Source organism: Penicillium maclennaniae (assembly GCF_028827695.1).
Source record: "Penicillium maclennaniae strain IBT 15551 chromosome Unknown utg000006l:1.0-2513246.0:1.0-2515036.0, whole genome shotgun sequence".
Classification (NCBI taxonomy): domain Eukaryota; kingdom Fungi; phylum Ascomycota; class Eurotiomycetes; order Eurotiales; family Aspergillaceae; genus Penicillium; species Penicillium maclennaniae.
The window spans coordinates 1,739,748-1,755,169 of record NW_026623218.1 but is presented as its reverse complement, the minus strand read 5'-3'; the positions used below and the strand labels follow the sequence as shown (position 1 = coordinate 1,755,169).

The 15,422-nt window shown below is 50.6% G+C and overlaps 7 protein-coding genes across 7 annotated transcripts; 3 read left to right on the top strand and 4 right to left on the bottom strand.

Moving 5' to 3' along the window:
- Positions 1–322: 322 nt before the first annotated feature.
- On the top strand, positions 323–1,357 carry N7477_006920 (SCO family protein; the record flags this gene model as incomplete). The annotated part of the gene is made up of 3 exons (XM_056968583.1): positions 323–796; positions 860–1,184; positions 1,236–1,357. The coding sequence occupies 3 exons, from the start codon at positions 323–325 to the stop codon at positions 1,355–1,357; spliced, it is 921 nt and encodes a 306-aa protein (XP_056821379.1).
- Positions 1,358–1,484: 127 nt separating this feature from the next.
- N7477_006919 (molybdopterin synthase catalytic subunit) lies at positions 1,485–2,027 on the bottom strand (the record flags this gene model as incomplete). The annotated part of the gene is made up of 1 exon (XM_056968582.1): positions 1,485–2,027. The coding sequence occupies one exon, from the start codon at positions 2,025–2,027 to the stop codon at positions 1,485–1,487; it is 543 nt and encodes a 180-aa protein (XP_056821378.1).
- Positions 2,028–2,311: 284 nt separating this feature from the next.
- On the bottom strand, positions 2,312–4,186 carry N7477_006918 (glycoside hydrolase family 13 protein; the record flags this gene model as incomplete). The annotated part of the gene is made up of 4 exons (XM_056968581.1): positions 2,312–2,837; positions 2,895–3,379; positions 3,411–3,655; positions 3,718–4,186. The coding sequence occupies 4 exons, from the start codon at positions 4,184–4,186 to the stop codon at positions 2,312–2,314; spliced, it is 1,725 nt and encodes a 574-aa protein (XP_056821377.1).
- Positions 4,187–5,474: 1,288 nt separating this feature from the next.
- On the top strand, positions 5,475–7,387 carry N7477_006917 (putative G-patch domain protein; the record flags this gene model as incomplete). The annotated part of the gene is given in 5 exon segments (XM_056968580.1): positions 5,475–5,537; positions 5,560–5,692; positions 5,750–6,030; positions 6,063–6,623; positions 6,635–7,387. The coding sequence occupies 5 exon segments, from the start codon at positions 5,475–5,477 to the stop codon at positions 7,385–7,387; spliced, it is 1,791 nt and encodes a 596-aa protein (XP_056821376.1).
- A 293-nt stretch (positions 7,388–7,680) lies between these two features.
- Positions 7,681–8,265, bottom strand: N7477_006916 (uncharacterized protein; the record flags this gene model as incomplete). Its single annotated transcript, XM_056968579.1, has 1 exon — positions 7,681–8,265. One exon carries the CDS (start codon positions 8,263–8,265, stop codon positions 7,681–7,683), a length of 585 nt encoding a protein of 194 aa, XP_056821375.1.
- Positions 8,266–9,112: 847 nt separating this feature from the next.
- N7477_006915 (uncharacterized protein) lies at positions 9,113–10,464 on the top strand (the record flags this gene model as incomplete). The annotated part of the gene is made up of 3 exons (XM_056968578.1): positions 9,113–9,427; positions 9,491–9,631; positions 9,691–10,464. The coding sequence occupies 3 exons, from the start codon at positions 9,113–9,115 to the stop codon at positions 10,462–10,464; spliced, it is 1,230 nt and encodes a 409-aa protein (XP_056821374.1).
- A 565-nt stretch (positions 10,465–11,029) lies between these two features.
- N7477_006914 (DUF3433 domain-containing protein) lies at positions 11,030–13,578 on the bottom strand (the record flags this gene model as incomplete). Its single annotated transcript, XM_056968577.1, has 3 exons — positions 11,030–11,526; positions 11,585–13,468; positions 13,527–13,578. The coding sequence occupies 3 exons, from the start codon at positions 13,576–13,578 to the stop codon at positions 11,030–11,032; spliced, it is 2,433 nt and encodes an 810-aa protein (XP_056821373.1).
- Between the last annotated feature and the right edge of the window lie 1,844 nt (positions 13,579–15,422).

The window sequence follows — 15,422 nt, the reverse complement described above, 5'->3', positions numbered from 1 at the left end:
ATGGACTCCAGAAGACTCACTGCGCTTTTCTTGTGTCCTTCGGGGAAGGGACTTTCTCTTAATTGTTGTCGCAGTTTATCTTTTGTTAAATAGTCTAATCAATTCTCACCATTCGAGCCGATAGAGCATAATAGATCGTTTGATTACTTTCAATAAGATTCCCAGAATTCTCCAAGACCTTTGGCCTCAGGTGCTGGAAAGAGATTGTTGCCTCAGGCATGAAGCTAGTCCCGATTAGGTGCCGATATGGAGATTCTGAAGTTCATCGTCCGGCTCCGACACTTGCTCATCCATACCAACAGGCATCAGGACAGCGAGCATCATGCCTTCCTCGTTGAAAATGGCCTCCGGCATCTTCCGCCAAGCTACTCGCACCATCTCAACACTTGAGTCTGCGCAATCACAACGCCTCGTCCCTTTCCTCCGAAACACCTCCCAATCACAATGCCGAGCCTACACCCAAGCCCAGCGACCTCGGTGTCAGAACACCGAGGCTGCTCTTTTCGCGCGGAATAACTTCTCGACTAGCGCTTTCCGAGCTCGCGCGAAGACTATGGGTCAATTGCGCCAGCGGAACTCCACTGGCCCATTCTCGTGGAAGGCCGCTCTTCTATTTGTGCTTACCGGTGCGGGCATGGTGATCTACTTCCGTGTTGAAAAGGCCCGCCTGGAGCGGAAGCGCATCGCCGAATTGAGCAAGGGTGTTGGCAAGCCGAAGGTCGGTGGTCCGTTCACCCTCGTGGATCTGGACGGCAAGGAATTCACTGCGGAGGATTTAAAGGGGAAATACAGCTTTGTGAGTCGATAGAAGACCCCTCTTACACCTCCATATGTCGAAGCTAATACAATTCTCGTAAAGGTCTACTTCGGTTTCACCCACTGCCCCGACATTTGCCCCGATGAGCTGGACAAGATGGCCGAGATCATCGATAAAGTCCGCGCCGAGGCCAAGGACGACAAGGCTTTCCTGCCCGTTTTCATTACCTGCGATCCTGCCCGTGATACCCCTGAGGTCCTGCGCGAATATCTGAAGGAGTTCCACCCCGACATCGTGGGGTTGACTGGTACCTATGAGCAGGTGAAGAACGTCTGTCATCAGTACCGCGTGTACTTTAGTACTCCCAAGGATGTGAAACCTGGCGAGGATTACCTAGTGGACCACAGTATCTATTTCTATCTGATGGGTAAGTTATTCGTTTCAAGCGCTTCGGGATGCCATGCTGACTTTTTGATAGACCCCGACAATGACTTCGTTGAGTGCATTGGTCGACAAGATACGCCCGAGTCCGCCACTCGGGTCATCATGGAGCACATCAATGACTGGAAGCGGGAGGGCAAGCCTATGAAGACTCTTTAAGCCTGTCCAGTGTATGAAAATTGTACTATAGCTTTTCCGAATCTAAATACCCTGCTCATTGACATGGTCCAAGCATCCAAATTATTCATGGTATACCACGGAAAAATACCTTGAGCGCGAACCTACTTCACAACCCCTCCGTCATAGAATTTCCAACCAACCTCCCTTCTGCATCCCGGTCCGTATTGGCCCTCCACTCCATCCCCCCATCAACAAACTCCTCCCGCTTCCAGATCTCCACCCGTTCCTTACAAGCCTCGAGAATTTCCTCTCCGGCCCTCCACGCCGCGGCGCGATGTCCCGAACTAACCGCAATCGCAATCGAAGCCTCTTGAATAGGCACGACGCCCAGTCTATGGGCAATGCTCACGCCCAGAAGCTGGTGCTTTTTGACGGCGTCCTCCGCGATCGCGGTGAGTGTTTTCAGGGAAAGGAGCGGGTATGTTGTGTAGCTTAATTGGGAGACGGGTCTGTTCTCGAATGTATCGCGTGTTGTTCCGAGGAAGAAGACATTTGCGCCTGCGGCAGGGGAGGAGACCTGCGACAGGTAGGTGTTGGGGTCGAGGGGTTGGTAGGTGAGTGTTAGGTGGATGTTTTGTGTCGCATCGTGCTGTGTGCGTGGGTACGTGGATGGATCCAGATGGGCTGGCAGGGGTTCTTGGGATGTCATTATGTATGCATTTGTGTGAGAAGCCGCAGGGACATGTTGTGCTGTTGGAGATGGAGAGGCTTATCGGCTGCGGGGAACCGGTGGGTAAGTCGTCTCCGATAGTTGGCGGGGAGTACCGGTACTTGCGATGGCAGGTCGTTGTCCGGCATTAATTTGAATTCAAGGAGGAATGTCCGTCGTCTGTTCAAATTGAAAGTATGAGAATTAACCTTGCGTGGTAATTGTGATATTTACTCCTTGGGTTGGCCGTCTAAATCTTAAAATAGTCTAAATCTCAATCAGTACTACACTAGTAGAACAACGGCCTCATAAGGTCGGAGCGACCACTTTCTGCCAGAGAAGCGTTGTGTGGCCTCGGATGCACTTTCGTAGGTGTTCAGAAGCACCTCCTTGACATTGACGATGCCGTTGCTCGATGCATCCCAGTCCAAACTCTTCTCGGTCCAGTTGCACAGCACGAGAGCCTTCTGGCTCTCATACTGGCGAGTGTACGCAAATACATTCTCGCTGGAGCGATCAACATTAGTCCAATCACCATAGACGAAAATGTCCAGGTACTTTTTGCGCAGTCTGAGAACGGCCGCCCAGAAGTGGTAAGTCGAATTGGGATCCTTGACTTCAGCAGCAGCATTGATGCGTACGTAATTTGGGTTCACAGACATCCAAGGCTTGACATTAGGGCCGGTGAAACCTGCGTTTGGGGCATCTGACCATTGCACTGGGGTGCGGCCGTTGTCTCGGGACTTTTTCTGGTACTCCTGGAGAGCAATAGCTTGGGCATTGGCGTCGTAATTCTTTGCTTTGACGACTCTACCATGCAATGTTAGGAATAAACCTGGTAGGTATCAAACTCGGGTAGTAACTTACCCATTCCAGTGATTGAGGCAGTCGATGTCCTTGTATTCGTCAATACCCCAGGTAGGAGGGACATTGCTCATACCCAGCTCCTGCCCCTGATACACAAAGGGAGTCCCAGACTGCAGTGCCAAAGCAATAGCTAACATTTTCGATGCTACAAGACGATGCTTTTCGTCTGCATTGGTGAAGCGATCGACACAACGAGGTTGATCGTGGTTTTCCCAGTAGAGAGCGTTCCAGCCATCATTGGCATACATGAATGTCTGCCAACGCTCGAAGAATCCTTTCAGGTCTGTGAGCTTCCAACTGCCGGGCTCAAATTTGTCATATTTGCCATGATCAATATCGACGTGCTCGAAGTTGAAAATCATATTGATCTCGTTGCGGTCGAATTGCACGGCCCGGAGAACCTCCTTCTCGTCTTTGACGAAAGGCATCTCTCCGACGCTGAACGCATCATATTCCTTCAGAATTTGACCCATGCCCTGAAGGTACTCGTGAAGGCGTGGCCCATTAGCGTAGTACTTGTCCCCCCCACTGCCACTCGCTGTGGGGGTTCTGAATGGGCGCGTCTGGGAAGGCCTGGTCCTTGCTGATGAAGTTGATCACGTCCATGCGGAAGCCATCACAGCCCTTGTCGAGCCAGAACCGCATAATGTCGTGGACGGCTTTAACCACAGGTGGATGTTCCCAGTTGAGATCGGGCTGCTCGGTGGCATAAAGATGAAGAAAGTACTCGCCTGTATGCTCATCAAACTGCCAAGCACTTCCTATTGCAAATGTCAGTACTGAGTGATCCATCCAAGATATAACTTGAATGAGATTACCATACCCTGGAAATGAGAGACCCAGTTATTTGGAGGGCGACGATTACCCTGTTCGTCAAAGCGCGGGGGTTTCCAGAAGTACCAGTCGCGGAACTCGTTATCCTTGGAGCTGCGGGACTGCTTGAACCATTTGTGCTGGTCACTAGTGTGGTTGACAACAAGGTCCATCAGAAGTTTCATGCCTCGTTGATGGCATCCTCGAATCAAGTTCTCGACATCTGCGACCGTGCCGTACTCATCCGCGATGCTGTAGTAATCGGCAATATCGTAGCCCATGTCGACCTGGGGCGACTTATACGATGGACATAACCAGACAATGTCGACTCCAATGTTCTTAATATAGTCGAGCTCTGTGATAATGCCCGGAATGTCCCCAATGCCATCATTGTTGGAGTCTTTGTAAGAAGCAGGCCAGATCTGATAGACTGAGCTCTCCTTCCACCAAGCACGATTGATAGGCTTGGTTGATCCCATGATCGTTGAATTGACGGTGATTCTAGTAGGGTGTTAAGAAGAGGAGATGAATGATTGAGAACGCAGCTGAGGGAGGCAGGCTGTATAAGTAGGAGCGTGTTCGCAAGGACAGGTGTGCATCGGTCATATCATACCCACGCACATCCCACCGCGGGGCACTGCGGAGAATAATATCTCGAATCAGTGCATCGTCTTTGCCGATCCTTTGAAATTTATGGACTTATTCTACTGTAACCCAGGGAAGCCCGTCATATTGAATGCAGTCTAAACCGGTTGGCTGTGCTCATACGTCGAAGCATTCTGGTACTGGTGGATCGTCTCCACTCCCTAGGTGTGTGAAGCCCAGGTCTGGTGTAATGGCCGAGCTATGCCTTCACAACGCCCCGATTATGCGGAAATATTCCCATTAGAGAAGCCATGAGTAAGCCAGGCAAGGGAATCGATTGTATCAGAATTTCATCTCAGAATATGTAATATCTTGCGAGAGGATGGCCTTGTACACATCCGTAATTCGAGATTCAAGTTTTGACTTATAAAGCTGAATTGATTAATCCCTGATGAACTCCTCAGTAAATCTCCGGATTGTCCAAGCTAAAGTGTACGTGAAGATAGAGATCTGAAACAAATATGTTCTCTCACGGCTCTAACATCATTCCATTTATACCTGTCATCCAGAAGCGGTAGGCGGTCGGGCCTTGCCTATATGGCCTATCGCCTATCGCCGCAAGCTTGAGCTTCCCTGCTCCCAGACAGATACTCGTCATTCCTCGAATTTTCTGATGTCTTTGAATTATGGTGCATCATTATCCAGACGATAGCAGGAATCAATCCAGCCAGCCTCGGCCGGATTATCGTCCCCGTGACGACCGGGACGGTCGTATGTACGATGATCGGTCTCGATCACGCTCGCCTAGTGGTATGTTTCCCTCCCCGCATGGCAATAACTTTGGAGCCTTGAGAACCTCGGCTTGAAACAAGACAACCCATCAACACTTCGAATCCTCACTGACTCTCTATGTTATTGGGAAGTAAAGGCCCTTCGCGCTCACCGCAACAACTACCCGCAGACCGCAGACATGATTACTCCAGAGACCGCGATTCCCAGTACAGAAGCCGGGACCGCGATGATTATCGTAATCGGACATCACGTTCACCTCCGCGACGAGGTCGGCAATCGTACAGAGACCGTGATCGCGAAGGGTATCAGTCACCGGGATATAATCGCAGTCGAAGCCGCAGTCCTCGCGGAGGCAGGAATCATTTTGGACAAGAGAGCCGGGAAGTCATGATGGATGGGATACCACAGGACATGACTGAAGACGACGTAGGTCTTTTCCATTCATTGGGTAACGTATCTGGGAAACGAGATCTAGATTGCAAGCCATGTCTGCATGCATCAAGAGGCTTACTTGTTGTTATCTGTGCCACAGGTCTCAGCAGAACTTCGAGATGCATACCATCTTGAAGAACTTGAAGATGTTCGGGTGATTCGGGATAGACAAACCAGTGAGTGGTAGCGAACCGCACAGAATGAGCAATTGACTGATGGCTTGCCAATTGTAGAGTTATCACGAGGACTAGGGTTTCTCCGATTTGGATCTCTCGAAGAATCGCGGGACTTTCTTGAACGAAACCATCCCTACATCTACTTCTACGGCCCAACGGCCGGCCACGATGATCGAGCCACCAAAGTTCGCATTGCATACAGCCGTGAGCGGGAAGACCGAGCTCGAGCCAAAGCCGAAGGCGACTGGACCTGTCGCATGTGTGCAGTCGTCAATTTTGCAACGCGTCCTAAGTGCTTCCGCTGTAATGCTCCCCGTCCAGAAATCTCAGTGGCACCTGTTGGCCCCCCCCTGGCGTTCCAATGCCCAAGGTAATCAACAATGGTGACAATGATGCGGCGCCTGAAAACCAGCCGTCTCAGTTCCTGCTTTTCCGAGGTCTTGATTCATCCGTGTCAGAGGACCTGTTGGCCAAGGGTGCTGCGAAGCTTTATCGACCAAGTTCGAGCAATAACGAGATAACTTCAAACAGTTCGAAGAAGGGGGCAAAAGTTGCATCAACAACCGGTGACTCAAACTTGGGAGCCCGAGAGGGCTCCATTCGCCGTGTCTTACTCGTCCGCGACCGGAAGACTAATGAGAGCTGGCGCTACGGATTCGCTGAGTTCGCGAATGTGATGGATGCCCAGGCTGCTATTCAGCGGTTGAACTCCTTTGTCAAGTTCACCATCTCCTCCAAACCGGTCATGGTCAGCTACATACACGCAGGCGTGTTTGTACCAGTCATGAGCCCCAACTCTCACACTGAGCGGTTCACTTTCAGTCCGCTAAACAATCCCTCTGCGAAGCTCATGTATTGGGACGATGAAGGTTATGTGACGGAGCTAGCGGTCTCTTCGGGAGTGACGGAGCCCAGATGGATCAGCAAGACGGTCAAGCCAAGGGGTCGAAAGATAGCGAGAAATCGAAAAAGAGAAAGGCAGAGGCAACTGCCAGTGGTACGGCAAAGAAGACAGCCATGCCTGCTCAACTCCAGTTCTGGAGCAATCGTCATGCAGAGCTTCATGGCATTCCCAAGGATAGCGATGGAAACCCTCTGCACGACCAGGACGACTCGGCTCTAGATCCAGGCGCCCCGCCTACGCAGTCTTACGCAGATGTCCAGCGCAATGCTTGCTATTTGTGCCTACGACAATTCAAGAGTACCGCCAACGTCCACAGACACGAGCGCCTCAGCGAGCTCCACCGAGCAAACCTGCAGAATGAAGCGCTTGTAGCCCGGGGAACGGCCAAGTTGATCAAGCACGGTATCATTCCACCAACAGCCGAATACCGTGATCGCGCTAGAGAACGTCGGAAGGCATTTGGGCCAGGTAAAGCCAAAACCAATGCAACAGCGAAAGCAACAGCACCCAGAAAAGAAGAAGACGCTCCAGTTCAGACAACCTCTAAGGGCGCCTCGCTTCTTAGTAAGATGGGTTGGTCAGAGGGTTCCGGCTTAGGTGCTCAAGGTACGGGTGTCACCGCTCCCATTGCTACCGAGGTGTATGCCCAGGGCGTCGGACTCGGCGCCCAGGGAGGCAAGATCGGCGACGCGGTTGAAGAGGCTGCTCGCAATACTCGCGGTCGATATGACGAGTTTTTGGAGAAGACCAAAGAGAATGCTCGCCAACGGTACGACAGGCTGGGCGAATGATTTATTGTGCATATCTCCGGATCTACTCAATGCTGGATGGAAACCTTCAATACAATCTTTAACCAGTGATTATTCTAGTAGAAGCCATCAATAGAAATATGCAATGGATTCACGCGATCTGTAGACAATTGGGGGGTGTACACAGGATATTGATGATATTGTTGATGTTGTGGTCGGCAACGTCAGGAATATGCCTACATCAGGACATCAGGAAGGCGTAATGTACAGTGGTATCAAAAAAGAGCAGAGTATATCCAAACATCAACCGTAGACCCAAGGGCCCTTTCAATTCCTCAAACTTCCTTGTCTTCGGGAACATCCCTCTTCTTAGCGCGCTCCTTCTCCAATTGCTTCTCGAACCGGTTTCCGAGAACACTAGCCACCCACTCTTGGACGTCGTTCTCGAGGTCCTCATCAGACTTGCCCTGGGCCGTACCCTCGAGACCGCTCCTCATTATCTTCCGCGCATCCTCAATTCCATTAATATCCAATGCATACATGGTTCCGCCAAGAGTCAACATGCCAAAGGAAAACACATTGATCGTCGCGAGATTGAGCGCCTCAAAGGCTTCCATCGCGCCATTCACATTCGGTTGGTGGTAAAGTGAGCTCGAGTAGAAGGGTGGGATACATGCGAGTTGCTTCCGAATGTTTGCGCGGCGGGTAATGTAGACAGAGAACGCGGAAAAGGCGATGCCACCGAGGAAGAGTTTCAAGCCGGTGTTATCTTTGGGTTTTGATTGTTGGGCTAATTGTGTCGATGGTTCAGTTACTGTGGGTGTGGAAGAGGGGGCTGCGCCTTGACTTGACGGTGTGCTTTCTTGGAACGAGGAGCGGGCATCGGATTTGGAGCTGGATCCCCAGCCAAAGATGGACATTCTTGCGATTTGAGGATATATTCCCGAGGTTATGCGAGGAGCTAATGCGGAGAGTCTTGGAAATAAGAGAGCAGGGCGTAAGAAGAGCGGGAAAGTTGCACGCTTGGGAAGTTCTCGGTTCGAAAGGAGGAGCTGGGCTGGGGTTGGGATGCCGACAGGATGATCTCGGCAAATCTGCGGAGGCGGAGACAGCAGATCTTCGCGCACGTGACCTCGGCTTACCGTGAAGCAAGACTTGGCTCAACTGGCTTCATCGTGGATACGATCCTGACCATACAATGTCAAGGTGGAAGACTGCGGCCATTGTTTGTTCCGTCTGAATCTCGTTGGTGGATCATTTTCCGTGCCAACATGGACCATATCTGAACGGAGTGTGATGACCCCGAGACTCCGTATCAGTTCGAACGAACCTAAGACTGCCTAATTTCGAATTGACCAAAGAAACGATTGGAGCTCACACGAAATAATGGTCTACGGTGGGAAGCCAAGCACGGGATGTCGCAACTGCAGGCAGCGGCGCATCAAGGTATGGACAGTAACCGCCACTGCCAGGCCACCAAACTTACCTCTGAAGTGCGATGAAACACGCCCTGAATGCCGGGCATGCACCCGGACACAACGGTCTTGTCCGGGATATCCGGATCCCTTTGATGTTATGCTGCGAGATCAGACAGCTTCATTCACAAAGAGAAGCAGACCCTCGCGAGTGGCGAGTGACAAGTCAGCCTCGAGCAGGACGACCGTAGTATCAAGGACAACATCCCCTAAATCGCTCGCGCGAGCGAAAACAACCCCACTGCTTGGCGCATGGCCTTCAAATCTAGGCCCAGCCGACCTCTATCAGCCCATGGAGGATATCGTGGTCCCTTTGTTCTTTAACTCCTATCTCTACCTTCCAAAGGATCCCCACGTTCAGAATGGCTATATGGAGATATTGCCGTCCCTATACTCTAATACTGAACCCGACTCATGTCTTTTCATCAGTACATTGGCCGTTGCTTTCTATTCCGTCGCCGCGTGGACCGGTTCAGAACCCTTACTCCGTACTTCGGAGCAATACTTTACAAAAGCTTTACCGAAGATTCGAGACGCCTTGCAAAGGAATGAAGAGAGTGAATTGGATAGCACACTTACGGCTATCCTGTTGTTGGGCACTTATGAGGTGGGTAGTGCTGTTTTACTCAGCCATTTGCTCCCGTCCTGTATAAATTAACTCGATATCAAGGAATTCGTTGCCATCAAACACTGGGAGCTTCCTCTCAAGGCACATCTACGCGGCGCTGTTGCTTTGATCAATAGTATCAAAGCGAGGAGTCCACTTTATTCCTCATCCTCTCCAATTTACAACGCCGTGGAGAGTCAAATCGTACGTAATCTTCTTCAGCACGTTCTTGCTTGCCTTCAACTCACAATTGATCAAAACAGATCAAGACAACCAGAGCCCTAGAAAGTCCGATGGTCCCAGCACCCAAATTATGGCCTTTATCGTCATCAAACACCGACTCCTTCCCCTCGCCTCGGCTCCTATTCCAATTAAGTGCCTCCCAACTAGTAAATCTCCGCCACGCCTGGGAAGAGACGCTGGCCCAACCCGATCCTACCGCCCATGCAACCGCAATTCTCAATAAAGCTACAGACATTGAAAACAGTCTAATCTTCTGGTCCCATCGGGTTCCCCAACACTGGGTCCCCGTCGCCGCAAGCTTGATTCCCCAATCCGTCCGCGATGCAGGCATCTACCGCAACCGATGCGACTGTTATTCCGACATGTGGATCGCAGCAACATGGAATAATTACCGAGACTGTCAGATCCTTGTCCAGACCATTAAACTTAGCTGTCTTCGCATCCTGCCATCACATGATCCAGACAGCCCAAGCATACAGGCCGTGATTGCGATAATTCACAAGCTGGCCGAAGATATTTGTGCATCTGTTCCTTTCTTCCTGGGAAGTCAAATGGAGTCAGTGCACATGAAGCCTGGTCTTGTGGATTATCCACTCGCGGAAACTAGACCTGTGACTATTACGCATAAACAGGCGGCGCCGTTAATGGGCGCTTGGTTTCTATTTGCTGCCTTGAGAAATCTGCAAAACACTGATCTGGCATTGCCTGTGGAGCAGCAGAGGTGGATTCAGGGGCAAGTTAATCGCGTTTTAGGGATCTATTTCCAGCGGCCAGAAATGCTCGTGGAATTGTGACGCTTGCATCAATTAGATCTTTGTGACAGGTGTATGGCAAACATCCCGAGGTCGTGGTTTACGCCTCTTCCTTACAGCGACCGGGAATCTAGTAGAGATGGTTCTCAGTGTGTAAGCTGCTGTGACTTGTATCCTTAGACGTGTTCAAAGTCAATCCAAGGAGTACCTCGAAATGGGAACAAGTGAAAGGTGTAGAAGAATCAGAGAAAGATCCGACAAACCCAAGTGAATATTTGAAGGAGAGAGGAGATGTGGAGAAAGAATACCCTTTCCACGTTATATAGCATATCAATGAGATCGACTCCATGTTCTAATTCTTCATTAATCTATATCCCCAAATTTATCGCTAAGAAATTAGGACTGAAAAACACAATCATAATCACAGACAGTAACACCAAGAATGGGGTATGACAACACCGAAACAATTCGCAAAGGACAAACATCGACTTACGCCGGCGATGATGCCAGTATTTGACATCAAATGCAGTGGACTAACAAGTAAGAGCCAAGGGTAATAAAAAATCAATCGCTCATAAAACGATGCAATTCATAAGCAGGGACGAGATCATTTCATCGTTCCCGTCGTAATCAACATATCAGTCCGTCCAGGCCGATGGAAGCGGTCGATACCGAGATGTTCTTTGCCATCACGGCCGACGTAGATTCCGAAGCCGTACATGGGCAGTAGACGCTCGGCAGGCGGGGCCACAATCAGGCGCGTAACGAGATCGGTTTTGCTGCGTGGCTCGCGCAAAAGCTTATCCGCCAAAAGAGGAGATTGATAGAAGTAGCTCATCAGATCCGCGAGAGTGCTAATGTCATGAGGGAGGTAACGGCGGCGTCCTGGCCAGATTGACAGGAAAGACACGGCGTAGAGGCCACAGAAGGCGACTAAGGCGTAGAAGGCGGGCATGAGGGCGGAGATGCGAATATCGGAGCTGGCGGGGTACCAGAGGGCGACGAAGACCCCACCTGCGAGAATAGGAATGGCGATGGAGACTAGGCTCATGAAGGAGATCCAAGCGACTTTGTAGTGGCCGTTGATGATGGCTTGGAGGGTGACTTGGAGCGGGGCAGCAGATGGGTAGGCGAGAAGTATGCTTTTTTTCGGCGGAGGTGCCGTTCGGAGAAGAGAGTTCGACGAAAGGCTGGAGTGCGCGGAAGTAGGTGTCGATTGGTTGCCAGGTGAGGAAGAGGATATTGCCCATGATTGCGGGGATGAAGCTGTAAAGGAAGTTGGATGAGGAGAAGGCACCAGTCGAGGGCAGCGTTGGGAGTTTGGGAGGGAAGCCTCCTTGGACCGCATCGTTCACGAAGCTGACGGTCACGAAAGCGATAAAGAGAGCGAAAACGATGATGATCCAGGTGATGACAGCAGCCTTGCGGAGGAACCATGGTGTCCAGCGATACCGGGTAAATGGAGAGTAGAGGTGGTGGTCGAATGGGTCGTTCGCAAAAGCGCCAGCATGCTCGAGGTCAAAGGTGACCTTGGCGAGACCATGGGGCTGCTTGTCTCTGCTCTTTTTGGTTTGATGGAGAGAGGGTGTACGGATGGGAGCATCCATTTCTCCAATGCCGTAGAATACCTCAGGCTTCATTGAAAGCTTCCAATAGCCGAGACGGAGAATGCGAGGGTCCAGTGACTCTTTCACTTTGGGAACGGTTTCCGAGTGCTCATAATCATGGAGGATATTGGACCGCTGGATAATGGAGATCAGATCTGCCAAGGAAACCGGATCCCACATCAAGCCAGTCCACTGGAGGACGAATCGAAGGAGAAGCCCAATCAATCCAATGATCAAGAGACCATATGAAGCTATCAGAGTCCAGCCCACCGATTGAACAGATGCCCATCTCCATACTCCTTTGCCATCCATCTCGTAATACTTTGCCTGAAACAAGCAGCTTAAGAGCGGGATGGAGAAGAAGTTTGACAGCCAGATGGTAAACATGGAGAAGCCGAAAAGAGCCTCTCCATATCGAAAGTGTGAGAGATCAGGGAAAATAAAGTTGCGAGGGAGGATGGGCAAGCCCTGCAAAACATATCCAATTTGGCGGTTGGCTGCCATGATTGCAAATGGCGCGGTTCGATAGACAGCAGACTGGACCATGAGATTGAGTATGATGATGGGAGCCGCCAGAATCTGAGGAAGGAATTCCATCACAAAGTACCGAGAATCACCCTGGCCAGTGTAATCCCAAATACCCTGATGGCGATGAGACCAGACATTGCAGAACGCAATACCAGCGATCATGAGCAAGCAGCAGAAGATGACACCACCTAAAGCCCAGGGTCGTAACATTGTGGGGAGATAGTTCAGTGCAGGATATTTGAGGCTTTCCTCCGGCGCTTCAACAGCGACGAACGACTCTGGATCAATCGAATTGGGTCTCTGAGGAAGTGCTTGCGGGGAGGGTGACTTGTACTTGGGTCGCTCAGGCACTTCCATATGTCGAATCGGGGTTCGAGCCCGAGTGAAATAGCCCAAGCTCTCATCCCACACAAGTTGCTCACCTGCGTAGTCATTCGTTGTGTTCGTGGAGACGGAATCCATTCGCTGGGGTCTTTGGGCATGCTCATCGGCAGTGAGCTGATCAATTGCGAATCGAACATAGGGTGAATCATCCAGTCCTGGAGTCGGCTCTCTCCCAGAGTATTCACGACTGGGAGGCACTTGTCGAATTGTCTCATCTGACTTGGGGCTGATGCGAGCGACTCTGTCTTCGCCAGACCGAACTGTGCTCGAAGTCCCTGGGCGTGGAGACCCAAGATCTTGAGGTGTCCGTTGGTATTCTTGAATCATTGAAGGTCCCCTGGCTAGCTGTCTCCGATGCGAAGAAGATGGCGAAGGCTGGGGAGACCGTTCATTTGGTGTTGCGAAACGCATCGCGGTTACACGACTATCGGGACTTGACGACATAGCTCGATCCGAGAAAGAATAGTAGTCGTCCGACACAGCAATAGACTGCTCTGAGTTTGTTTTATAAAGCTGAGGCTTGCTCGCTAGACCAAAAGAAATGAAATTAGTGTATGCCGTATGCGCCAGCTCGTGGACACATACAGTTGACGTTTCGTAGACTGAAGTTGCGCATAGGAGAGTCCTGGTTCGACATGGTATTGTGGTCGACGGTCGGCGTTTCCACAGCAAGTTAGTCGAGAAGCATTCCTTAGGAGCTTAAAGTGTCAACAGATTTCTGTGGAGGGCAAAAATGCAGCTCAGTGGACTTTTTGGCTGGATATCATTGTGCTGTCGGCCACCTTCCCAGCCTCCCCAGCCACCACACCGCAACCCTAGAACGACCCAAGCCAATAGGGCAAGCTAAGACAATGGGAGGTTGTCGACTCAGACAACCTATTCGATAAATTACAATAATTGTTCTCGAATTAGAAGCGGGGCCCCAAGCCTGACGTCTTGTTTAATGGAGTTGTAGACGGCCCAACGGCCCCCACGTCCACGGATCGCGCCGAAGCTTGGCTCTGCACCTGGGATTTACAATTCAGTTCGCAGAGATCACGTTGGATTCCTTTTTCTTATTTCGATCGCATCTAGACGTTTCCAATAGAAGAAATGAATGTCCGCTCGAGGTTATATCTCAGCTGAATCATGGTAAAATCTGTCACCCAGCGAGTTACAACAAAGACTGCAGAACACAAGGAAGCCCGATACTGCCCACCCAAGACAATAATTGCGATCCTAGATAGTGGCCAAAAGCAGGGCGTGATCTGATAGTTGACCGAGCACCCAATCGTCTGGATTATCGACTGGTGGAACCCCGGAAATTAATTCCTCTCCCTTGCTGGCATCCAACGTGGCTGGGTACCAGTACCAGCCGAACCGCCCAAGGGGTAGGTGAAAACACGAGGCTGAGCTGCATTTTGATGGGCGTTTATCCCATGAGCAAAGTGAAAACTCGAGGTTGTGAATCGAAACACTAAGCCCACGTCCAGGCTGGTTAGTGAGGCTGTGGGACTCGAGCAGAGTCATTTTTTCCCCTGTGGACAGGTCTTTGACTTGTCTCGAATGGCTACTCATACAGGATCTGCTGATGCCTCAACAGATTCTCATTGAGTCTTGTAGCCTGGGGAATCATCCAATTTCATTCAAGGATGTTGATAGGACATTCGGCAGGGGTGTTCGATATCGCTCAGTCCGAGGTCGGCATAGAAATGGCGAGACTTGGATCAAAGGGAAATCTCAGCGCGAAGTTATTCCAATCAGGGATTTGAGAGCAATTGGTTCATACTTGGTTGGAACTTTTTATGGTGTATCTCATTGCATTGTCTTGTAACTTCGAATTGCTGCGAGCTCGTCCTTGAGTAATCCTTTTATCGTAGCCCGCATCTTCCAAGCCTACCACTCACGCCCATATGCAGCACCCGGACCTCAACGCTCAGTCGTCGGAATGAATCTTCCGTTATGCGATACGATTCTACATCACTAATCGAATTAGAGTCTCGAAGAAATCTTGGGGGAAGGAAGCAGGACTTGCGCGTATTCCCCGCGCCACCAATTCCAAATCTCACGTAGCGCTCATGTACCATTGATCCCGATTCATAAGGGGATTGATCCCTTCTTAAAGCCATCTCCCACGCCTGAAGTAGTGTTCTTCTCTCGGGAAACAGTGTGTCTCCCTCATCTTGGGACTTCTTTCGATTCGCCCTGGGCCATAAACGCCAGATACAGCGCATGTTCTAAGTGATGGGCTCTAACACAATGCGAGCCCTTTTGTAGGACGTGGGTATTGACGCTTCGACCAGGACTTGTTGATCGGTGTTCCGTTGTCTAGAAATCTTCGCAACCGGATCCTCTATGAACTGCAAAAGACGATGAACGTTGTCTCTTTGAAAATAGTTCACCTTTGCTATCGGAATTGTCGGTAGTACAGGCATTGTTCTACTTTTTCCCGCAGGGGTATGGTTCAGCTTCCGCTTAAGGACACCGATTGTCATGTGAGAC